General features: G+C 44.1%; 1 protein-coding gene across 2 annotated transcripts in view; it reads left to right on the plus strand.

Annotated features, from left to right (window-relative positions):
* DPYSL5 (dihydropyrimidinase like 5) overlaps positions 1-26,119 on the plus strand; it is a 66,202-nt gene that overhangs the window by 18,605 nt on the left and 21,478 nt on the right. For both annotated transcript variants that reach the window (XM_060250927.1, XM_060250936.1), the window contains exon 2: positions 6,399-6,661. In XM_060250927.1, the coding sequence (XP_060106910.1) occupies positions 6,401-6,661 (261 nt within the window). In that variant the 5' untranslated portion in view covers positions 6,399-6,400. The remainder of the gene's footprint in view (positions 1-6,398; positions 6,662-26,119) is intronic.

Below are 26,119 nucleotides of genomic sequence, written 5' to 3' on the forward strand. Positions count from 1 at the left end.
TTTAGGCATAGAATATGCATTGTTCGACATGTCTGAATCTGCTAGGGTGATAACCACTGTGGATCTGGTGTTTTGGCAAATGGAAATGTAACTGGAAGCTAAACCTGCTTTCATTACTTCGGATGGTCTATATGAATTCATGGTGCTATCTTTTGGCCTCCAGAACTCTCCTGTATCTTTTCAGAAGCTGGTGAATAACTTGTTGACTGGCATGCCAGAATTCACTGTGGCTTATGTATATTGATGATGCAATCTTTATCAAGGCTTGGATTCACACTGAGTATTTAGTGAGGGATTTGCACCATCCAGAAGGAAAGTTTCACCATTAAATATCAGCTTGGGATGCTAGAGGTGGTTTATTTGGGGCACAGAGCAAGTACTGGGAACCATCACACTGATGTGGGAAAAAGTGGAGGCAATCCAGAATTGGGAACCCCCAAAGATCAGGAGGCAAGTCAGGGCTATTACAGAAGATTTCTAGCTTTAGTTTGATTGCTGACCCTCTTTCCTTGCTCACCAAGAAATACCTGTCAGACAAAGTAGCGTGGACTCCCTCATCTCAGGCTTCTTTCAGACAGTTAAAGAGAGCTGTAATTTTCCTGTCTGTCCTTAAAGCTCTTGACCTTGAAAAGTGTTGCAGTAGACACCTCAGACTAAGGCACTGGGGCTGTCCTTTATGCGAGAGTGGGAAGTAACCAAACATCCTATAGACTGAACCCAGACTGGCAGTTTAAGCCAGCACAGGGACGGGACGCAAGCGGATCAAAAAAGCATGTCCAAACGCGCACACCTGCCTGCCAGCCCACTCCCTCCCTCACCCTGTTCACATAGACTTTTTGAGGTGTGACTGGGACACCTATGGACAGGGTGAGAATGAGACAGCAGGCAGGTGTGCGTGTTTGGACACACTTTTTAAATCCACCCGAGTGCCAGCTTAAACTGCCGGTCTGGTTTCAGCCATAGTGAGTCTAAACAGGAAAGTCATTCCTTAGGAAAGAAACCTGTCTACAGTGCAAAAGGTGTATTTGGCAGTTGTCTGCACACTGGACTGGCTTAGACTATATTTATGGGTGCATCTTTGCAGCAGCTGCAGACCATGAATAATTCAAACATAAAGCTTCAAAAGTGGTTGTGGAAAATTGAGGAGTTCAGCATGAAAACTGAACACATTTCTGGGCATGGCAATATAGGTTCAGCTTTGTTTCTAGGAAAGACTTAGACTCAGAAAGGGGGCTGCCTCATGTGTTGATCACATACAGGACAAGTTGCATGTAGTTTCTCAAGTGTGTAATAGGTACTGGACGTCTTGGTGGATAATTCCTAAAATAACTAGTTGGAGCAGCATACGGGAGGAGAAGCGAGAGAGAAACTCCTCCAAGGGGTTGGGAAAATCCAGACTTGAGAATTTTTCTGGATGCCTAGACTCTTTGGAGGACTGAACTGAATGATGCTCGCAGGTCAACAGGGCCATTTAAGGCTGCACTGTTTAATTTAAATTTCCACTTCAGCATACAACCTCACTGCGGACAGTTGGAAGGCTATGGATGCAAATAATAATGGTAGTCACAGTGGTCTCTTTGCTCTCATTCCAAGGATGCCATTTGGAAGGGGTTGTGGGCAGGCAGCAATGGGGGACTAGCCAGGTGCCCTAAAACTGCCCCCAAGGGTAAGTTTTCTGGGGCAGACTTCATAGGCAGAAAAGGAAGAGAATTTTGTCTTGTCTAATGCAAGGGTTAGCATGCTGACAAATTAGTGGGGGAAACCTGAGTTCGAATCCCCGTTCTGGTAGTCTTGGGCCCATCATTCTTGCAGTCTAATGTACTTCACAGGGCTGTTGCTGGGGAAGGGACCATGTACCCTGTGCTTTTTAGAGGAAGGGTAGGAGAAAAAAGCCAGTGTGTTGTAGTAGTTAGTGCTGGAGTAGGATTTGGGAGGTTTGAATTCCCGCTCTGCCATAGACCTTGCTGGGTGACCTAGGGCCACTCACTCAACCTAATCCATCTCTCAGGGTTATGAGCAATACTGCCTCTAAACTATGGAGTCTTATGAGCAAAAATTCTTTGTGAGCTACTGATTAAATTGTGAGCTACAGCATACATAAATTTCCTCTTGGACCATTTTTCCTGAGCTAAGACAAAAATGTGTGAGCCAGATGCTAAAAAGCTGTGAGCTAGCTCACACTAACTCAGCTTGGAGGGAACACTGGTTGTGAGGACCTTGGGCAGTTCCGCAGGGCCTGTAAGACAGTCCTCTTCCGGTTGGCATATAACTGACCGGTACCTGAAAAAACCCAAAAGAAGGTTGTAGGATAGCAGATTGATAGTTTATTTATGATTTATATGATTTATATATAGATTGTTTTCTTGTTTTAACTGCTGTAAACTATTTAATGTATTTTAATATTCATTAATCTTATTGTTAGAATTTTATGTTGTGAGCCGCCCTGAGCAGCCTCAGTGGGGAGGGCGGGATATAAATCGAATAAAATGAAATGAAAATGAAATAAAGTGGGGAAGAAAAAACCATGTGATCTGCCTTGAGCTTGCTGGAACAAGGTGGGATAGGTGGGAGAAGCCTACAGTGACTCCTTTCTCATTACCTGTTCACTTCTTGCTTACTAGCTCTCTGAAGGTTGAAAGTGGAGTGTCTCTACATTGTTATGGCTCTGAATGGTTTGCACATCATAAGGTAGGGTATCAGCTGCTCTGCTGAAACTGCTGTGGGAACAGTGCACAGGGCAATCATTCAAGCGGTGGCTTTCATGTGCCTGCATGTGCTAACTAGACTCCAAGCTGCTTCCTGGTATACTAAGGAATGGTGGGCAATAAGTGATGCTGCGCTTGAGTGTAAGTGGAGGAAGATTCAATGATTTTGAGCAAATAGTATAGAAGGCCCATTCTGTAGTGGCAGATGGTGGAAAGCTTATCTTGGTTCCATTGGCACATCTCATTCAGTGGTGCTTCCCATAGCGGAAGAGGACTTCTTCATCTGGTCCTCATCTTGTTGTCAAATCTTCAAAAGCTCCCTGACCGTTTTGTTGAGTGCGCACCAATAAAATTGCTTGCAATTCGGATACTGCAGTGAATGAAGTTTTGACAGAAGAAGCCAGGGTTGCCTTTTATCTAGCACTAAAGGGCAAGAATTCCTGCTGACATCAGAAGACTTGGACGAATGGTGCATTCATACTACACTAAGTAATGCATTTTATATCTGGATTTTTACTGTGTAAGAATAGCAAAAATCTGGATGTAAAATGCATTATTTAGTGTAGTGCGAAGGCTGTTTGCCCTTTCCTTATACACAGGCTTTTTTCATGGCTGAGAAATGCTAAATTAATATATTTTTGGTTTTGAACAGTTTAATAGAAACAATCGTAAAGACCGTCAGTGAGAAAATACTCTTCACTGGATCAACGTGTATGAGTAATTGCAGACTCCTAGTCCAGTTGGCCCTTTCTGGCCAAAGTGATTGATTACATCACGGTTTATCAGCTCCAGATACTTTTGTATGAAATGGACTCTCTTCCAGTCTGCCTTGTATGGTTAGTTGGAAGAATAAACTCTTTTTGGTTGAACAACAGCACAGGTTGTTATAAGGTGGCTTATATGCTACTGATCCCCTCCCCAAACGAGGCCACCTTCCAGTATGATTATATGGAGGCATGGTGGGAACAGGTGATTCTGCTCCTGCCTGTAGAAATGGAGCTTTTCATTAGTGTTTCCCACACAGAGGAATTTCTTCTCCATGCCTAAAAACGACAATAGACTGAGACGGGCCATGGGTAGCAATGTGTGCCATCACCCGTTCATTTCACTCTGTTTCCTACAAGATGAGTCTGCTGTTTAAGTACTGGATTGTATCTGTGTTGTGTGCTTCTGTAAAGAACTGTATTATAAATCTCTCTGAAGGACTTGTGGCCAACAGATAGCTTTATAAACAAATACATTTTGAATTGCTAAGCTGAGCATCTGTGGTGGCACTACATCAAGTTCTTGAGAGCTGCTAGTTATATTTTCCTTTTGCCAGGGTGTCAGTGCCTTTGCTGATGCTCTTTGCATCTGGAAGCTCTCTCTGCTGGATTAAACCCTGTGGAGGCTCCTAGGCAGTCAAAATCTCAGGGGGGCCCTCGCAAATTATCTCAGAGGCAGAGCACCTGCCCCACCGCCCATAGCCCCCGCTGCAGGCACCTTCTTAAAAGCCCCTTTAACAAAGTTGCGGGGAAGAGGCAGAGAGGGGCAAACTTGGCGATGACACCAGCAGCAGCTGCACCAAGCAAGTTAGGCAAAGAGCACTTAATTGCTGGCTGCATGTGCAGGCTGGGAGGGCTGCTGGCAGGGGGGAAACAGAGGGGGAACTGGCCCGGGGCCCATAAAAGCACGGGGGCCCATAGGCCAGTGCCTGCTTGGCCTAATTGTTAATCTGGACCTGCTAACAAAGCAAGCTCTGAGCCTTCCTGACTATGGAGGAGAGATCAGAAGCATATGGGTAACAATTCAAAAAGTAGGACTTCCTATGGTTTATATGGGCCTCTGTCTTTCTCTTCCCTCATTACCTGCATGTAGGATTGCCAGCCTCCAGGTGGGGCCTGGAGATCTCCCACTTTTACAACTGATTTCCAGCTGGCAGAGATCAGCTCCTCTGGATAAAATGGCTGCTTTGGAGGATGGACTCTAGGGCACTGTATCATGCTGAAGCCCCTCCCCTCTCCAAAACCTGCCATTTCCCCTGAAGTCTCCAGGTATTTTCCAACCCAGACCTGTCACCCCTAAATTAATATGCTATCTCTCCAAAGGCTGTTTACAAAATGAAGCATGATAAAATAAAATCAATTAGATAATCAAATTTAAAAAACAAAAACAAAACCTGTGTATAAAAGATATAAAACAGAGTTGAGGTGCAACTACTGGAAAATTCTGTCCTTGGTTACTGTCTCCCTCACACCTTCAGGCGAGGCAAGAGAGCAGGACTTGAACAATGGATCTAAATTGTTGGGTGTTTCTATAAGATCAAAACAGTGTGCTCCTTGGATGTGTGGTCTGAGGACCTGGGAAGGGGCTCTGCCTCAGGGGTTGGTGCATGTGCTTTCGTTCAATATGTGCTCTTAGGTTCAATATTTTGTATCTCCAATTGTAGATTCATGGGTTGCAGTGCTAGGGAAGGCCTCTGTCTTTGGAGAGCTACTGCCAATTGTGAGTAGACTTGGTGGTCTGACTCTGTACAGCAGTTTCATATCTTTGTCAGACTTTTCTGCAGAAAGATTGGATCTTGCTTGTTTAAGCAGGCTGTTCGTTTTTTTCCTCCATGAGTAGTTCTGCTAGCAGGCTTTGGTATTGAATTCCAGATCTAGCAGTCTGGAAGGAATGGCATCAAAATGTCCTCTGTCTCTCTGTGTTATTTTGTACCAAAAGCCAAATTAGACTGCTTTCATTTCCGACTTCTGTCTAGAGTCACATCTGCAGTGTTTTTACAAGCCAGGGGTAAGACGTGTTTGGTTCAGAAAGATGTCCAAGAGTGACACAACCTTGATGTCAAGCAGAGGTCCTGCCCAGTCCACCTTCTTCTTAGATGTTTGGCACAGGTATTCATGGAAACACCTTTTCCCTAGGTGTTTGGCACAGGTATGGAGGAAGTGGATGGATTTGGTGTGATAGGCATGTGACGTTACTAGTGTGGATTTGTTTGGTAACTGGAGGAAGAAATTCCTGTTCTGAGTCTGGGAAACTAAGAGGTTGTATGATCTCCAGTATGATCTCCTACAAGCTTACTTAGTTTGGTTCTTAAATTCAGATTAATGAAGCTGTATTAGTGGAAATATTCTTTGGAGTTCCTTATGCCTAGGAAGTCACTGAGAATCAGTTTGGTGTAGTGGTTAAGAGTGTCGGACTCTAATCTGGGAGAACCAGGTTTGATTCCCCACTCCAACACATGAAGCCAGTTGGGTGACCTTGGGTCAGTCACAGTTCTCTCAGAACTCTCAGCCCCACTTACCTCACAGGGTGTCTGATGTGGGGAAAGGAAAGGAAGGTGATTGTAAGCTACTCCTTTGGGTAGTGAAGGGTAAGGTTTAAAATGAAACCTTCTTCCTCCTCCTCCTTCTTTGTTTAATACATTTATGGTACATCTTGAGTTATTGTTGTTGGTGTTGCTTTTTTGAAGCCAGGTAGCTTCAAAATTTCAGGAAACTTGGTAGTCATTGAATGGAACCTGCAAACCAATGTGTGAGAGAAATGTAGTTCTCAGAACAATGTTCCCCATCCCTGTTGATTGGCTCTCATGAACCTGGGAAACTGGGCGTGGTCTAGTTTAGTCTACAGGTGTGGAGCTGTAGCTCAGAAAGGCATGAGGCTTGTTTTGCAAGGCTTCCTCTGACATGTGGCCTACCTTCTCCACTTCCAGAGCCATGCTGGCCAATGCTGCTACGATGCGGATCCTCATCAAGGGGGGGAAGGTAGTCAACGATGACTGCACCCTGGAGGCTGACGTCTACATCGAGAACGGCATCATTCAGCAGGTGGGCCGTGAGCTCATGATTCCTGGTGGAGCCAAGGTCATCGACGCCACTGGGAAACTGGTGATCCCAGGTGGCATTGACACCAGTACCCACTTCCACCAGACCTTCATGAATGCTACTTGCGTGGATGACTTCTACCATGGCACCAAGGTACCAAACTTCCTTGCATGGGGCAGCACCAGCAGTGGGAGGGGGGGGTCTCCGGGGTTGGCAGGGAGTTTCATTGCTTGCTTTGCTCCAGTTTGTCCAGTGGCTGACTTGGACCACTGGCTCTCTTCCCTAAGAGAGGCAGTACTGCAAAGGGGTTTTCTGAGCTTCCTGTCATTGTCTTGGAGGGATGAATCTGGATTGTGCCAGGAATTGGAGGACAGGCCTTGTCTGTCTGTGGTCAGGCTTAGTGGGACAACCATTTCTTTTTTTCCCTAAAGTTTGTTGCCATGGCAGCTTAAAAGTGTGACATGTGCCTCATTCATTTGAGTGAGGCAAGATCTTGTTCTGCCCATCTGGAGAGGCAAAAATAGTTTAGCGATAGTTTTGTGTAGCCTTGAATTTGGAGTGATGGTGGGCTGTCAGCAGAAGGCACTGATGGTTGTGGGTCTTTTCCATGTTTCCCTTTCCCCCCAGAACTCCTTTCTCACCTTAGGAAAGCTTAATTCAATGGTTGTGAGACTCACTAGACTATAACCACATGGGTGGGAGGGTTGCAGGGGCGAGGAAGAGGATGGAATAATCCGTTTTCTTCCTCTTCCATCCAGATAGCTGCATTGATGAAGGAGGAAGAAGGAAATTATTTGTCCCTTTCTCCTTCTCACTGCAGCTCCCTAGCCTATGCAGGTCCTGCATCTGTGGGAATAAACTTTTAATGGGATCAGAAAGAACTGCTACTGCTGTGGAAAGGGTAATGTGGAAAGATCCATGATCCTTGTGCCTGCAGTTTGTAGGATCCAGCTGACTTGACTTATTCTTACTGGGAAAATATGGGGACTCTCTCAGCTCTGACACAATTGGCTTCGGAAGATATTTTGATGGATGGGGTTGTGAGTGGCTGTATGAAGTTTGAAACTTGCTTTGGGGCATTTTTCCCTTCCTGTTGGTACGCTGTAATATCCTCTGGCTATTGACAACATCACTGTCTGGACAGAGACTGAGAATCTTAGATGTGGAAGAAACCTTTGTTGGCAGGGTCCAGTACCTTAGATGAGAGGTGTAAAGATAGCAATGAAAAGTTGAATTCTGCCATTGCTGGAGGAAGCTGCTTGATTCATTGCTGTAGTAAGTCTATTGCTACTGTCCAGCCTCCCTCGCCTTTCTTTTGGTGGAGCACCTTGCTCTGTAACCTCTCATCTGTGAGTAGGGAGCACAGCTGTTTTGCATTCCAGCCACCCTTCTTTCAGGAATTTGGAAAGATGTTTAATCAACTTGATGGCTGCTCTGCCCTTTTGGAGCGCCAGTTCTGCCCTGAAGCTGGCCCCTTTTATTTATCTCTGATTCCAGCAGTATTTTAATTGGCACCACCTACGATGATATGGGAGATCTCAGTTGAGTTCCCTTTGCAGCTGTGAATTGCTTTGGCTGATCTCAGTCTAATCTACTTCACAGGATTTTGAGGATAAGGTTGGGAAAGGAGCTCTGTGTGCGTCCCCTTGCACTCCTTCAAGAAAGGGTGATACAAAAATGAGAGACACAGTCAACACACTGTCTGTGACACATCTTTCTGGTCACGTGGTGCAGTTGTGGTGGGGTTTGCAAAAGGCCTGAAGCCAGTTCTGTTTGTTCCTGAATCCCTTTCCCTCCAAACTCCAAGCCTTTCCTCTCTCTATCCTTAAGAGATATACCAAATAATTTGCAAAATGAGGTCCTGGCAGCGGAATTTTTCGTTTGCAAAATATTGAGTGAAGAATTGGGGATATTTGTTCCCCCCACCCCCCTTGTGCATGTGCATCCATTCAGGCAGATGCAGAATGCACTTTGCAAACAAGGGGTGCATTTCACTGTAAGAGCTGCTCAGGAAAGCAAAGAACAGGCATCATCATGGCTATCCTTGTTAAAGTCCAGGACCTCAGGCTTAAAGGGGGGAGCGCCAACTGTTTAGGGAGCATGGATATTAGGTGACAATGTCTTACTATGCATGCCATTGCTACCCCTCCCCACAGACACAATAAAACATACTAGAAATCATGAATTAAGTAAAGTACTGCAAATTATTTTCCGTGTGCCAGTAGGTCAGCTGCAGATTTGCAAACCACAAGTCTGTAAGCTGAGTTGGCTGTAAATGCCAGCATTGTAACTCCAACCAGATAAGATTTGTGTTCACAAAAACCACAACTAGATTCAATGCCAAAGCAATGAATGCATGTGGGCTGTGCTCATTTTGGTCCACTGGGCTCTTTCAGAGGCATTAAAGTACATGTAAGAAATTAAAGGGAGTCTGAACAGATTCAGTCTGTCCTGGCTGCGACTTTATTCTCTGATAGTCCTGATCAGGGCTGTAGCCTCCACGATTAAAAATAGCTTTAGGAAGGCTGTTGTGCCACATGCGTGCATCCCTTCCTCTCTCCACGGATAGCTGTGCAACATCAGACAAAGGAAAAGCTGTAACTGGGTATTTATTGAGGGGGTGAGTTGGCTGTAATACACCCAATACAGGCAATGGCTGCAGTACAGGGAAATGAAGTAACTTCTCTGGCACAGTATCCTGGCTTGCTGTTCTCTTTCCTGCTGTTGCAAGAGGCTTGGAGGGTTACCTCTTGCTGGAAAATGTGCAGCAGTAGTTCAGTGCTCCTTCTCAGAGGCCTTCAGGTTTGCGCTCTCTTCAAGTACAGATTCAGGGGACTGTTTTAGGAATATGAAAGTGAGTATCCAAGTGGAAGCCTGGATGTACTGTGCTTAATGCTGGACTGCTTCTGGAAGGAAGAACAGATCAGTAATGCAAGACCTGAGCAAGGCTGTTAACAATAGGATATTTTGGAAGACACTAATACATAGAGTTGCCATAAATCAGAAGCGTCTTGATGGCACTTACTATACAAACACACATACACACAAACATATCCCTCCTTCTCACTTAAGGCCAATAGAACCAGTCCTAGGGCTGCCAATCCTCAGGTGAGTTTGAAGAAAAGCAACAGCTCCCTGTATAAATAATAAGTGCTCACAAAATTTCTCAATAAAGATACTTTCTCTAACGAATGTAGAAATGTCAATTTCTTTACTAATATCAAAAAGTTCGTAAACCATTCATAGAAATTCCAGATTAGTTCATTGTATGCAAAGGTAACTCAAATACATTTTCCAAGCATCATCAGCTTACAGACATTAGTAAACGTTGGGAAAAGGAAATAAGGTTTATAATTAAGTGTGAAGAGTGAAGCAATATAGTGGTATGAAATTCTAGCTTGAATAAAGCAGTAATGCGAAACAGGAGTTCAGACCAGTTATGCCTGCAAGCTGATGGTGCTTGGAAAATGTATTTGAGTTACCTTTGCATACAATGAGCTAATCCAGAATTTCTATGAATGGTTTATGAACTTTTTGATATTAGTAAAGAAATTGACATTTCTACATTCGTTGGAGAAAGCATCTTTATTGAGAAATTTTGTGAATACTTATTATTGGACAGGAGGTACTTTATACACGGAGCTATTGCTTTTCTTCAAACCTTCTGTCCGTGTGACTTTTTTCTGCTGCAAATCCGCAGGTGGGGGCAGGGGATCCTCCAGATTGGAGGCTCTCCCCCCACTTGGGTCATCAGAAAGCATGAGGGGGGGAGGGAAATGTCTGCTGGGCACTCCATTATTCTCTATGGAGACTGATTCCCACAGGGAATAATGGAGAATTGATCTGTGAGTATCTGAGGCTCTGGGGGAGCTGCTTTTTGAGGTAGAGGCACCAAACTTTCAGCATAGCATCTGGTTCATCTTCTCAAAACACACTCCAAGTTTCAAAAATATTGAACCAGGGGATCCAATTCTGTGAGCCCCCAAAGAAGGTGCCCCTATCCTTCATTATTTCCAGTGGAGGGAAGGCATTTAAAAGGTGTATGGTCCCTTTAAATGTGATGGCCAGAACTCCCTTTAGAGTTCAATCATGCTTGTCACAACCTTGCTTCTGGCTCCACCCCCAAAGTCTCCTGGCTCCACCCCAAAGTCCCCAAATATTTCTTAAATTGGACCTGGCAACCCTAACTGAACCGGTTGGGATGCCTGAGCAGTGTCTCTTGGGGTAGATCTGCCGAGCAGCCCAGCTTCTTCCCTGGGCAGCCCAAGAATACTATCTTTGTTTTTAAACCACAGCTGATGGCTAATAGCAGTCTCGCATGGAGGGCAGTACAGACTGGCCGTGGCTCCTGGCTCTGTTTAGGAGGAAGGCATGTTTTCATTTTCTGTAGGCTTCTAACAACAGGGTTTTAAAAAACCTCCATAATTCTTCCATAGATGATTGCATAAATGTACTTCTACATGGTGGTAAAATAGAGGCCTAATCATGGGTTTTATTTCCTACAGTCTGTAGCCGGCTTATTTCACAAGAGAGCAAGTACTTTTGTGCAAATAAATAATCATGGAAGAATTGCAGAAAAGCCTATCTTCCTGTGGCTAAGAATATCTGAATCTATATAAACCTCACTATACGTTCCTTAATGAACCCTTTCCTTGGCAGAGAAATCTGGGCCACAACTGGCAGTGAGGTCAGCTCATTAGGGAAGGGGGGCATGCACAGAAATTCCTTTTTTCTGGCCTCTTGTTGCAACACTGCTATGCATACCAGCCTGCCACTCCAAGAGGTGCGGGAAAAAATCTTTTTCCTGCTCTTGCACCCCAGGGTGCAAAAGCAGGGAGAAAGGCCTGCCGATCGGGTTTCCCCCCCAAAAAATCTGTGCCTCTGAACAGGCAGCACCCTAGGCGATCCCCTAAGTTGCTTAGAGAGAGGTCTGGCCCTGCACAGATGCATTTCCTTCGAAAGTCCTGCTCCTCAGCCAAGCTGGGCTGCTGAACTGAGACAATGACTGTGAAGATCAGATTCTGGTGTTTGCTTCAGCCCTATATGTACCCGGCCCATATTCAGGCCTAATATAAATGGCACAGTCATGTTAGTCTGTTGCAGCACAAACAAGAAGGAATTTTGTGTCACCTTAAAAGCCTGTAATGACTTGAGAGTTCTCAGTCATCAAAGGTGTTAATTTGCTTTGCAAAGGAAGAAAAGTTGCATTGCTGCCAGTATGAGTAGCATCTGTATTTTGCTTAGTTTATATTCAGTTTTGACTTATTACATTTCCTGGTGTACTTTTTGCATTTCTGAGCTCTCAGACCTTGCTGTCCACACTTTTTCATAACACTTCTGAAAATAGATCCAGGTGGGCAGCCATGTTGGTCTGAAGCAATAGAACAAAGTAGGAGTCCAGTTGCACCTTTAAGACCAACAACGTATTATTCAGAATGTAAGCTTTCGTATGCATGCATACGTCATCAGACAATGGAATGGGATTCATTGAGCAGAACTACTTATAACTGGTAGGCAGTGGTTCTAAACCACTGCCTACCAGCTGTAAATAGTTCTGCTCACCGTACCCCATTCCATTGTCTGATGAAGTGTGCATGCATACGAAAGCTTACATTCTGAGTAAAACTTTGTTGGTCTTAAAGGTGCTACTGGACTCCTACTTCTGAAAATGCTGGTTACGTGAGAGCATACAACATGCATGTGTCTGAAGATTTTAGTCCACAAAATATATGGTAGAATATATTTTTGTTCACCTCCAACAATGACACATACCATCCTCATCCAGAAATATATCATTCTGCAATTTGCAAACTGATCTGGTATTACATAAAGATAATGAGCACAAACCTATCTGTCTCCTGACCTAGTTGGTTTCTGATGTTGGAATCCCTTGTTACAAAGAATGATTAAGGGTGTTTGAGTGGCCAGTCATGGAGTTTGGTTTGAAGTGGTACCTCTTGACTTCAGTGGGCTAGCTCAGAGGAGTATCCATCTACAAACTTTGTGTACTTTGTAGATAAAGTTTTTATTTTTCACTGCCTTTTTGCTGAGGCTCAAGGCAGATTGTTGTTGTTCCGTCGCACAGTCGAGTCCGACTCTTTGTGACCCCATGGACAAAGTCACGCCAGGCCCTCCTGTCTTCCACCATCCTCCGGTTTGCTCAAATTCATGTTTGTTACATCAGTAACACTGTCCAGCCATCTCATCTTTTGCTGTCTCCTTCTTCTTTTGCCTTCTGTCTTTCCTAGCATCAGGATCTTCTCCAGGGAGTGCTCCCTTCTCATTTGGTGGCTGAAATATTCGAGTTTCATCTTCAGCATCTGACCTTCCAGGGAACGGTCTGGGTTGATTTCCCTTAGGACTGACTGACTTGATCTTCTTGCAATCCAAGGGACTCTCAAGAGTCTTCTCCAACACCACATCTCAAAGGCATCTATTTTTCTGCGCTCGGCCTTCCTTATGGTCCAGCTCTCACAGCCATACATTGCTACTGGGAATACTATCACTTTGACTATACGGACTTTTGTTGGCAGGCTGATGTCTCTACTTTTTATTATACTGCCCAGGTTTGCCATAGCTGTCCTCCCAAGGAGCAAACATCTTTTAATTTCATGGCTACAGTCACCATCTGCAGTGATCTTGGATCCCAGAAATGTGAAGTTTGTCACTACTTCCATGTCTTCCCCTTCTATTTGCCAAGGAGTGATGGGGCCAGATGCCATGAGATTAGTTTTTTTGATGTTGAGTTTCAAGCCTACTTTTGTGCTCTCCTGTTTCACCCTCAACAAGAGGTTCTTTAGGTCCTCCTCACTTTCTGCCATTAGAGTAGTGTCATCTGCATATCTGAGGTTGTTGATGTTTTTCCCTTATCTTAATTCCGGCTTGTGCTTCATCCAGGCCAGCATTCCGCATGATGTACTCTGCATATAAATTAAATAAGCAGGGTGACAATATACATCCTTGTTGAACTCCTTTTCCTATTCTAAACCATATCCCGTTCTGACAGTTGCTTCTTGACCCTTATACAGGTGGTCTGGTACTCCCATCTCTTTAAGGACTTGCCACAGTTTGTTGTGATCCACACAATCAAGGGCTTTAGCATAGTCAATGAAGCAGAACACAATCAAGGGCTTTAGCATAGTCAATGAAGCAGAAATAAACGTTTTTCTGATACTCCCATGATTTCTCTATAATCCATCGAATGTTGGCAATTTGATCTCTAGTTCCTCTACCTCTCTGAAACCCAGCTTGAATTTTTGGTAGTTCCCGATCTACAATACTGCAGAAGCCTAGCTTGTAGGATCTTTAACATGACCTTGCTGGCATGTGAAATGAGTGCAATGGTGTGATAGTATGAACATTCCTTGGCATTATCCTTCTTTGCGATTGGAATATAAACTGATCTTTTCCAATTCTGTGGCCACTGTTGTATTTTCCAAATTTGTTGACATAATGTGTGCATCACTTTAACAGCATCATCTTTTAGGACTCTGAATAGCTCAACTGGGATACCATCATCTCTGCTTACTTTGTTGTTAGTATTGCTTTCTAAAGTCCATTTGACTTCACACTCCAGGATGTCTGGCTCAAGGTCATTGATTTCACTGTCATGGTTGTCCGGGACATTGAGATCCTTCTTGTATAATTCTTCTGTGTCTTCTTGCCACTTCTTCCTGATCTCTTCTGCTAGGTCCCTACTATTTGTGTCCTTTATCATGGTCATCTTTGCACGAAACGTTCCCTTGATTTCTCCAATTTTCTTGAAGAAATCTCTTGTCCATCCCATTCTGTTATTTTCCTCTATTGCTTTACATTGTTCCTTCAGGAAGGCCTCCCTATCTCTCCTTGCTGTTCTCTGGAAATCTGCATTCAGTTAGGTGAATCTTTCCTTTTCACCTTTGCCTTTCACTTTCCTTCTTTCCTCAGCTATTTGTAAAGCCTCATCAGACAACCACTTTGCTTTATTTTTCTTTGGGATGGTGCTGATTGCTGCCTTCTGTACAATGTCATGAACCTCCGTCCATAGTTCTTCAGGCACTCTGTCTATCAACTCTATTCCCTTAAACCTATTCTTCACCTCCACTGTATATTCATAAGTGATGTGATTAAGGTCAAACCTGAATAGCCTAATGGCTTCCCCAGTTTTCTTCAGTTTAAGCCTGAATTTTGTGATAAATAGCTCATGATCTGAGTCCCAGTCAGCTCCAGGTCTTGTTTTTGCTGACTGTAAGGAGGTTCTCAAGGCAGATTACTTGTGGTAAAATAATGCAAGCAAATAGCATGGGACATCTAATGAATATTTACACTAGGATTACAAAATTAGCTATAATGCCTGGAAGTACCAGATGTAATATGTCAATGTAGAAAATGGTTTAACACACATTGTCCCCTCAGGCAATCCTGGGAACCAGTTTGAGATTAAGGTGGGACAGGGTAAGAAGGCTAGGGAAACTAACATCATGGAGAATTCTTCACTCCATCAACCCAAGCTTTGGTTCTCAGGAGTCTTTGTGGAGCAGTCTTGATTGCCAAATGGCTGCCAAAGCCTGTAGCAATCTGCAGACATGCACCAATAATTGCAAACTCTTACCTCTAGAGGAGGCTGAAGTTGGTTCCCAGTTCCTGATTAACACAAAGAGTGATTAACACATGGAATTCACTGCCACAGAAGGTGGTGGCGACTACAAGCATAGACGGCTTCAAGAGGGGATTGAATAAACATATGGAGCAGAGGTCCATCAGTGGCTATTAGCCACAGGGTATTGATGGAACTCTCTGTCTGGGGCAGTGATGCTCTGTATTCTTGGTGCTTGGGGAGGCCACAGTGGGAGGGCTTCTAGTGTCCTGGCCCCACTGGTGGACCTCCTGATGGCATCTGGGGTTTTTTTTGCCATTGTGTGACAGAGTGTTGGACTGTGGATGGGCCATTGGCCTGATTCAACATGGCTTCTCTTAGGTTCTTATTTGTGAATCCAATGATAAATACTGAGAATAGTTTAAAAACTTTGGATAGGATTTGGACTGCTACATATCATATACTCCCATGTTCAGTGGACTGTCCCTTCCAAGAGGACATATGCTGTTTCTCCGTCCAAAGCCTTGTTCTTGTGCCAGCTACTTCAAAGTGAGTTGCACCCAGGACAAATGGACATGCAAAACCTGGGCTGAAGCTGCTAGTTTGAAAACTGTCAGTAATCAGTATGTGTGATAAGACAGATGACAACAACTTCTGATCATAGGTGCCAAAAATCAGAATTTGTCAGAACCTAAAATGGAAGAAACAAATTAAAGAAGAACAATCTGCAAATTCTGTCCATGTCTTATCTAGAATAAAAGACCATTTTTCAGTGTGATATAATGTATTTTCTGAGTTCATAACACTATCAGCCGCCCTGAGTCCGTTTGGAATGGGCAGGATATAAATCGAAAGTAAGTAAGCAAAATAAATAAATAAATAAAATAAACCTTATCAAGAATACAATATCCTCTAAGTTTGTTGTGCCAGTGTTATATATTAGGGACAGTCTTGTCTTTCCAATGTATAGTTATAAGACATTTCGCAGCTGTTAATATTACCTAGCGATTCCCTTGATGACCTGGTAGAGGCTTGGCATGACAGGCTGTCCAGGGCCATCAACGAGATCATACCTTGGCGTCCTCTGCGTCCTCGTAATAGGCTGGCTCCATGGTACACCTTGGAGTTACGGCAGCTGAAACAGGGACTCAGACAACTAGAGAGGTGGTGGCAGCATACTCGTGATGAAGCGACGAGAACATCCTACAGAACGTTTATGAAGTCTTATGAGATGGCAGTCAAGGCCGCAAAGAAAGACTACTTTGCGGCTAGAATTGCGTCTGCAAATTCGCGCCCAGCACAATTATTTAAGATAACTGAGAATTTGACAACTCTGCCTCAAGGCAGATCAAATGTGAGGGAATTAGAAATAGACTGTGAGGCTTTTGTGAAATTTTTTGCAGACAAAATCTTGTCGCTCTGCCAGGACTTCCCCGCCACGTTGGATACAGTACAAGAACTCGAGGCTCCGTGCCTGTCTTCTGATTTCGTCTTGGACCACTTCGACGCACTTAGCCTGGGGGAAGTCGACGGAATTCTCTCTACTGTGCGCCCTACAACTTGCAATCTTGACCCATGCCCCTCCTGTCTAATTAAATCTTGCCAGAGGGAGCTTAGATATCCTGTATGGGATATCATAAATAGATCCCTCTTGGAAGGGCAATTTCCAACATCCTTGAAAGAGGCTATGGTTCGCCCTCTCTTGAAAAAAAGTACAGCAGATCCGGCCGAATTGGCGAATTACTGACCGGTCTCGAACTTACCATTCTTAGGTAAAGTTATTGAGAGGGCAGTGGCGTTACAGTTGCAGAGTTTTCTGGATGACACTTCCATCTTAGATTCCCACCAGTCCGGCTTCCGTCTGGGTCATGGGACGGAGACAGTGCTGGTCGCCTTGGTAGATGACCTCCAGCAGCATTTGGATCGAGGCGGCATGGCGGTGCTGATGTTGTTAGATCTGTCGGCTGCGTTCAACATGGTCGACCATCGGCTACTGACCCGCCGGCTCGCCGACACAGGGATTAGGGGGTCGGCCTTACAGTGGCTTTCCACCTTCCTTGACGGACAGGGACAAAGGGTGGCAATTGGGGGAGAGCTGTCCCGGAGGCACTCATTAGTGTGTGGGGTGCCACAAGGTGCAGTTCTCTCTCTGATGTTATTTAACATCTACATGCGCCCCCTTGCCGAGATTGCTCGGAGGTTTGGGCTTGGGTGCCACCAATATGCAGATGACACCCAGCTCTATCTACTAATGGACGGCTGGCCTGACTGCGTCCTGGAAAACCTGGACCTAGCATTGCAGGCCGTGGCAGGTTGACTCAGGCTGAGTGGGTTGAAGTTGAATCCAACGAAGACAGAGGCCCTTTGCTTGGGCCGCGGTGCCCCGGGAAGGGAAATTCCTCTCCCGATTTTTGACGGTGTGCCACTGAAAGCGGCCCATAGAGTCAAGAGCTTGGGGGTTCTTCTGGAGCCTTCATTATCAATGGAGGCACAGATAGCGGCCACTGCCAAGTCCGCGTTTTTTCATCTTCGATGGGCGAAGCAGTTGGCCCCCTTCCTTGGGCACCGGGGCCTAGCAATGGTGATCCATGCAATGGTCACCTCGAGACTGGACTACTGTAACACCCTCTACATTTGGCTGCCCTTGTGCTGAACCTGGCGGCTGCAGCTAGTGCAGAACGTGGCAGCTAGGCTGTTGTTGGGACTCCCATATGGCCGGGACTGCGCGGACTGTACTGGCTGCTAGTGGTGTACCGAGTTCGTTACAAAGTGCTGGTTATTACCTTTAAAGCCCTATATGGACTGCCTGCAAGACCTACCTCTTTAAAATAGCCTTCACTTAATACCGAGCCAAGAAAGATTCGCTGGATATGTTTTAGCCACTGAATTTTATAGAAGATCTGAGTCATAGCACCATAACGTTAATTTTAATACAAGTTGATTTAATGATGGTTTTATATAATTGTAATTATTGTGAATTATGGTTTTATTGTACATTGTATTTATATGTTGTGAGCCACCCTGAGCCTGCCTTGGCGGGGAGGGCGGGATATAAATAAAAGGTGGTAGTAGTAGTAGTAGTAGTACCATGAGCAGGACTTTTTTTGCAGCAGGAACTCCTTTGCATAATAGGCCACATACTCCTGATGTAGCCAATCCTCCAGGAGCTTACAGGACTCTTAGTACAGGACCTCCTGTAAGCTCCAGGAGGATTGGCTACATCAGGGTGTGTGGCCTAATACACAGTTCCTGCTACAAAAAAAAGCCCTGGAATATCCCATAAGACAAGTTAAGGAGAACAGCTTTTGGATTTTTTGGAATGTTGTAACTTATATAGTTTTTAATTCTCCCCCCCCCCCCACAAAAAAAGAGAGAGAAACAAATGTGAATTTAAAACTCGGAACCACCTTTAGCCTTGCATCTTCCTGGGAGTTCATGGCTGAGACAAGGCTTGAAGTAGTTTGTGCTGTGTTTGTGGGCAGTTAATTCTTAGGACTTGAACACCCCTCTGAGGATTTAGGTACAATACACCTGCTTTTAGGAATGTGTGCTGTTAATGACATCATATGAAAGGGATTTCTCCACATGTTGGATGTGTACTTCCAAGATCTTGGTCATTGGTTTAATGCACATGATGAGATGTTGAAAAAAAGTGGTCTTATTAGTTGTAAATTTTCCGGGCTATATGGCCATGGTCTTGGCATAGTAGTACCTGACGTTTTGCCACGTACTACTATGCCAAGAGCATGGCCATACAGCCTGGAAAATCTACAACAACTAATGAACTCTGGCTGTGAAAGCCTTCAGCACCAATCTTAACTGTTAAAAATTTTGCTGCTGCTGGCTAGCATTGCTATTATGGAGTTTGCCAATTAAAAAAGCAATATGATTATTGTGTTGGGGATGTGGGATGGGTGAAGGAAGAGAAGTGGCTTCTTGCAATGGGATTCTGAGACTTGGGTTGTCTTTCTTGCCTGGGAAGAGCATTGCTTTGCACCTTCTCTGTCCCACTCCCTATTAGCTTGGTGGATACCAGCCTGTCTCTGTGGCAACGGCATGTCAGGGGCCCCATGGCTCCTTTGTATGGAGCACAATGGATGCAACCTGAGAAGGCTGGAGATACTGGGGGAGGGGTTTGGCAAGAGGCCTTCAGCTGCCAGGGGCTTTCCTTTTGCCACTCACAGAGGATGCAGGCAGCACCAGAGTCTTTCCTAGCAGACCCAGCTTAGCTCCTAAAAGGACCTAGTAACTCTAGAGTTACAATTCAGATGGGTGCATGTTTAATTGGTCACACTGCATACTAAAGAAACAAACTGGGCCTCTGAATACCCAGTTAAGACCTATGGCTGGATCCACGTCCCGAAGTGAATCCCAAAGGACAGAGATCCCGTGAGTTTATGATGCTTCTGCCTGTGGTTCAGGCTTTGTGACATCACAGGTGTAATTGTAGCTTGCAGGGCCTCAGTATGAATTTGGGGAGTGTGTCCTGTTTTTCTCATACCACCTTCAAAGGAAAGCAAGCCATTTACCAGCTTCCCAAGTGGGAACAGGTCTTCAGCTGTGTGGGTGGGTCTAAGAATGAAAGAGTTTTTTGTTTTAGTGTGGAAGATTCTCTCCCCCTCCCCTTTCTGACATAAGGAGAGCTGCTCGTTACCCGGAGAGGAGCAGGTGGTTTGTCAGTCCTGTCTGATGACACTGAATGAGTTTCCATTCTCTCTTGCACATGAGAGAATGTCTCCTTTTGCACATTCTCCTTTTGCGACCCCCTTCCTATTCCTCACTCCCACTTCCTATTCCTCACTCCTCTTTGCTTGAAAGCAAACAGCCTTCCCCACTCTCTTTGCAAAGCTGCTTTCCCCCTCCTACTCTTGAGTGTTCTCTGCAAACCTTTTCTTCCTGAGTTAGTGTCATCTCCTGCTGCAGGCCATGTTTTCCTTTCATTCTTCTTCTCCCTCTGCTTGCATGCTCTGTCTGACTGCTGTGAAAGGTCATGCTCTTTGGCTTTGGGTTAATGAATGCAGAGCAGCTCTAGTTGTATGCTGTCCCAGTTGTGAATGTAGGCTGAAATTCTCACCACTGCCCCCTCCTATAAGACTTCACTGGAGAATAAAATAAGGCATAAGAGATTACTTGGTGGAGATGGGCTGCATGATACAAAATGACCCTCATGTTTGGCTCTTGCTGCCTCTCAGGACAGTTTTTTGGGAGTGATTATTGGATAGATGGCAGCTGATTGTCTTGTTTACAGGGTCTGGTTGGAGGGAAGTGGTGGTCATGCCATTCAATGGGGAGCTGATCTCTCAGGGAGGAAGAAAGTCCATCATAGTTTTTGGAATAGTGTGGGCTTCTGCTTCACTTGCATCTCAGGTACAACAGTCAAAGGTTTAGGCATCAGTGGCTTATTAATTAAGTTTGCCCCTCTGCTTTTCAGTTATGAGTAGTTCTTAAAGCAGCTTATGATGTTTAACTGATGTTTTACTGACGCACGATAGGATAATAATTATACTACTTAGCCTTTGTATTTATTTATGTGATTTATAGTCCACCTTTTCCACTCACGACTCACAGCAGATAACAGAGTGAGTCAATACAGTCAGATATTTAGTAAACAGTGCAACAGGGCTAGGGGTTGTAGAACCAACCAGAAATCTAAAAAACAGAACTGAAGCAAAGTGTAAGTGTTAACATGAGACATTAAATGATGCAAAAATTATATTGTAGGATCCTAGTTTCAGCAAGCTATATACAGTAGAATAGACCACTGCCCTAATAGTTTTTCCAAGTAACTTTGTGAATTATTTAGTATAGTCCAAAAATCCTTGCATGCATTCTCACAGCAATCTTACAAGAGCCCTATAAGGCAGACCAGTGGGGATAATTCAAGCTGAAAGACAGAGAATATGTGAGTTGATGCAGGCCATGTGGGGAGTTTGTAACTGAAACCTGGAGGGGCAAACTTCTGCATTTATTTTCTTAACTGCTATTCTACTCCAGGTCTGAATGATAGGGATATTTGGCTGTGTCTATGGCAGGTTCTTATAGTTCTTGGTGACCTGGGACGGGTTCCAGACTGTTCCTGCCCAAAGGATGGAGGAAGAGGAGCTGCAGAAGTGCTCTGGTGGCTTCAACTTCCTCTGTCACATGCATGTGAGCAGAATCTGAAGAAAAGCTGAAACTTCTGGGGAGGGGAAAAGGAACATGCCAGGGTTCCCTTTTGCCACCGTGCAGCACAGCTGGTTAAGAAGCAGTGCACTGTTGTGTCTCCTTTGATCTACCCAGCAGTGAGCTTTCAAGCTTTCGCCACAGGGGCTGGAGCTGTCCCTGAAAGTGGTGCTGAAAGACATAAACGGAACCCTGGCTTCTTGCCTGAGGCAGAAGCAGCTCAGCTGTGCAGTAGAATGAACCCATTGCTGTCACTTTGGGCTCAGGAAGGGGTGCTTTTGCAACTGTTTGTAGATCAAAGGCCAAGATTACAGCCCCTCAACATCTCCTACTTACTCATGCCTTCCAAAGGCCTTGTGACTTCTCATTAATGCCACAGAGGAGCTCATAACATTATTGGCTCTACTGTTTTCCAAGAGAAAACCGCTGCTTCTCTCTCCCAGGTTTTTCCTATAGGAGGGAGGGTTGAACACATACCTACCCAATCCACAAGCTATTCCTGAATTACTATCTGTAACTAGGCAGGGCTTTTACCATGTTCTGCATCAACAGTTTGCTCTCTTTTCCCACTCTTTTTGTTATATTAAGCCTAAGGAAGATGTCTGAACACTGGTGACAAGCTCGTTGTTTTCTGACAGTTGCTTTGCCTTGATAAAAGTATTTTGACACTTGTTCCTATGTAGGTAAGAAACTCCAGGATGCTTCAGGGTCAAAGTATACATGAGATGACAGCAAAAAGCTCTCCTACCCTTGTAATTTCCCCTTTGAAACCATCACTGAATGCAAGGCCTGCAGGACTATGTTATTTCAGCTAGCATTTAACTGAAATGATGACCATCGCCGAGGTACTAGATCTGAATGGATGTTTTAAGATGACTGAATGCCATCTTTAAATTGTACAGAAATGTATTTGATTGTTGGTTTTGGTTGAAAAATTAATAAAAAATTTAAAGTTTAAAAAAAAATTGTACAGAAATTAGCAACAAATTGTTTTAATTCAATGTTTGAACTTAAATGTTTTTATTGTTGTTTTATTATGAATTGTGAGCCATTCTGAGCCTGCTTCGGTGGGGAGGGGGGGATATAAATCAAATAAACCTAAATCTAGTAATTTGAATGGGGAAGCCCCCACTCCCAGCCATTTTCCTGATCGCTCTGTCAATTAAATTTTTATCTTGTTCTCCTTCCAAGGAGCTCAAGGCCATCAGTGTAAATCTATATTCTTTTCAAATCCAATTTGTGTGGCTGTTCTAAATTGTTCTCCCCCCACCCCAGAAGCTATGCAGCAGAAGAAAATACAGAATTGTGCCAGTATTTCCCCAGTGGGCTAACAGCAGCTTCAAAGTGGTGAGAAACTGGGGAAATGACAACACAATGAAAAAACAGTAACAACCTCCCAGCACCCCTGCATCACTTCTCCAAACAAATTCAAGAGAGCTGGTTATGAATGTCCTTTTATCACACCTGTTTTAGCTGTTGATTTCTCACAAACACATCCATTATTGCATCTGATGGGTCATACATAGGTTGCTTATTTACTTTCCCTTTGGCTTTGTAAGTTCCAACTATTGGACATAACAAGACCACTGCTGCTGATAGGATGGCTGCTTGAGAATAAAATGGAGGTGATTTTTCCAAGTTATGCATTCTGCTGCTCTGGGCAGGGAAGTAGAGGATTGACAATCTTGGAGGATTGACTACACCAGGGGTGGGTGGCCTTACTCATATAAAGGTCAATTCCTCACCTTGTACACTTCACTTGTTACCTTGTAAAATAGAAAAATGAAAGGGCATCTCATAGGAATAGAAGGCAGCACTACCCCCCAGGTACAAGTAGGGGCTTCTTGCAAATAGCAAGGCCAGGTACCAGTGTTGTCAGGACACATATGTCCACCCAATCCCTATTATATCCGAGTTCTAGAACACTCTTCAATCAGATTGTCCTTTTGTTTTTGGAGAACCACTTTGCGAGCCGGCATGGTATAGAGGTCAGAGTTTTGGACCAAGGTTTGGGATTTGAATCCCCACTCTGCCATGGACACTAGCTAGACCTTGGGCAAGTCACTCTCAGCTGAACCTACTTCACAGGATGGTTGTGCAGATAAAATGGAGGAGAGAAGAATGATGTAAGTGCTTGGGGTTCCTTCTGGGGAGAAAAGATGGGACATAATTGAAGTAAATAAATAGTATGGTTCCCTGTTAAGATTGTTGAGTAAGCTTTGGAGACCCCAACTTGGCTTTTTTTGTAGCAGGAACTCCTCTGCATATTAGGCCACACACTCCTGATGTAGATAGTCCTCCTGGAGCTTACAGTAGGCCCTGTACTAAGAGTCCTGTGAGCTCTTGGAGGATTGACTACATCAGGGGTGGGTGGCCTAATATGCAAAGGAGTTCCTGCTATTAAAAAAATCCCTATCCCAACTGAAGTCCTGCCTGCCCACAAATACAGGCAGTAGCCCTTGGCAAAGTCCATTTGAGGAAGTCACTATATTATTAGTTTCCATTTGCCATCCCCAGGGTGTGATTAATAAAGGATGGCACTTCTGTTTCCTGCTTTTTTTCCTTTCCAAGAGCAGCTGAATTGCTACTCTTCCCACCTTCCTCTCCACTCACAGTGAGATATCTTCTGCTTTCCAGTCTTTGAAAACAAATTCCTGCATTTTGGATGGTTGCGGCAAAAACAAGTGAGAAATGCAGACTATAATAACGTTAATAAATAAAACAAGAAGGAATCTTGAGCTGTCATGAAACACCAAGAGGCTTTAGGAGTTTCTAGACTTATGACTTACCCTCATTCCCTGCTTCTATATGAGTTGAGGGCCAGAAGTGGTCCAGTGGTTCATCTCTTTGATAATTCTGTTATAAATTGAAGTAGGGATGCAGAAAAGAAAGAAGGAAGGGGGGATTATAGGTATCATATTTCAACCACCCCCTCTGACTTCAAAGCTCACATTCTATATTCCCAGCAGGTGGATGTTTCTGGATATAACTTTTTGATAAATTGAATGGTGGTAGAAATGCACTTTGCATGTGTTTGGAGGCACATTCTTTCTGCTTACAGGATTCCACTGTGGCACTGAAAACTGATCCCTGCCTGAACTTAAACTCTGTATGACCATTTAATGTGTGTTGCTGCACTCAGATGCATGTCAGCACCTGTCTTCCACAATGTCTTCTGTTGGTTTCCTTGACATGTTGGGACACCTGAGGGTAGCCCCTGGCTCAGTGCATGTTCAGCCTTGAGTCCTTTGGGGTAGGGACCAAAATGAGATTTCTTTTTACCCTTGCTGCTCCACTTTAATGCAAGGCTGGTTGGAAAAATGTTACCCTGCCAGCTTCCTCCCCTCCATCTCTTCTGTGGGCCTTTCTTTGTATGTCGAAGAATACATAGCCTGCAAAGCAGCTTTGGAGATTAGCTGGTGGCTTGTGAGGGTCATCTGAGGATACAGCCTTCCTCTTGAACCAGCAGATGCAGCTGTAGCTTCTGCTTGGAAGGGACAGCTTGATGGGGGTTACAGCCTCTACTGGACAATGACAGTTCTCTTTCATAAGTATTGGGGGACAAACCTTTTCTTGCATACAGACAACCCCCCCCCCCAATCTCAAACAACTCTTTACTCACAATAATGCAACATCTAATTTGAACATGGACACTGGTACCAGAGCTTGTAATAAACCCAAATGCCAACTTTGCTGCCATATAGACCCAGACAATACAATCACTGAACCTAACAACATCAACTACACCATCTCAGGCTCATTTCCTTGCTCATCTTCTAACATTGTACATGCCATTAAATGCCAACAGTGTCTTTGGTTGTCTACATAGGGTAAACAGGTCAAACCCTATGGCAAAGGATAAATGGATACAAATCCACAATCAGGAAACACAAGATTGAGAAACCTGCAAGAGAACACTTCAGCCTTCCAAGATATTCAGTGTGTAATCTCAAAGTAGCTGTTTTATTGCAAAAGAATTTCAGGAACAGACTGGAAAAGGAAATCGCTAAACTTCACGTTATTACAAAACTCAAAACAACCCTCCCAGGACTTAACAGGGATATTTGTTTCTTATCTCATTACATATACTAAACGTACAGTACTTACATATGTGTGCTTAAAAGAAGGGCTAAACATCCTCTGTATTTTAGTGTATTTCTTTTTTGGAACAGTACATTAGAATAGTGACTGTAATGCAATGAATATTAGAATGTGTTCCTCTGACATAACACTGCACCCCACTTCAAAGGAAAGGATGCTGTGAGCTAGCTTCATGCCTGAGAGGAGACAAATGGTGTGTAACAGAGTCTCAATTACTCTTAACCATTAAGAGAGATACCTTTACACATTAGTCTAACATATTTATTGCTTCACTGCTTCCTCCCCATAATTAAATCCAAACATATTGTGACCTATAACCTTAACTTGTTATTGCCATTTAATCTTTGCATATGTCAAAACATCCTCAATAACTTAACATGCTAATAACTTAACATTCACTTTTCATCTATGTAGAGGCGCACATGTGTGTGTGTGTGTGTGTATAAAACAATAGCTTTCATTTCTATATATTTGAAGTGTGCTTGCACACAAAAGCTCACACATCGAATAAACCTTTTTGGCCTTAAAGGTGCCACTGGACTCAAAATCTGTTCTCCTGCTTAAGACCAACACAGCTACCCACCTGGATCATAAATAGTGTGGGTATGCATCACAAGGAGCATCTTCTTAAAACAAGAGCCTGTGGCTACCCTCCTGGTATTCTACAAACTCCCCCTCCTCTGACTCTAGCTAACTTGCACTTACTCCAGACTCAAAATGGCAGGAGCCTCCCAGGATCAGCTTTCTTATTTACCTCTATGCCTCTTCAACCC

Source organism: Heteronotia binoei, chromosome 1 (assembly GCF_032191835.1).
Source record: "Heteronotia binoei isolate CCM8104 ecotype False Entrance Well chromosome 1, APGP_CSIRO_Hbin_v1, whole genome shotgun sequence".
Lineage (NCBI taxonomy): Eukaryota > Metazoa > Chordata > Lepidosauria > Squamata > Gekkonidae > Heteronotia > Heteronotia binoei.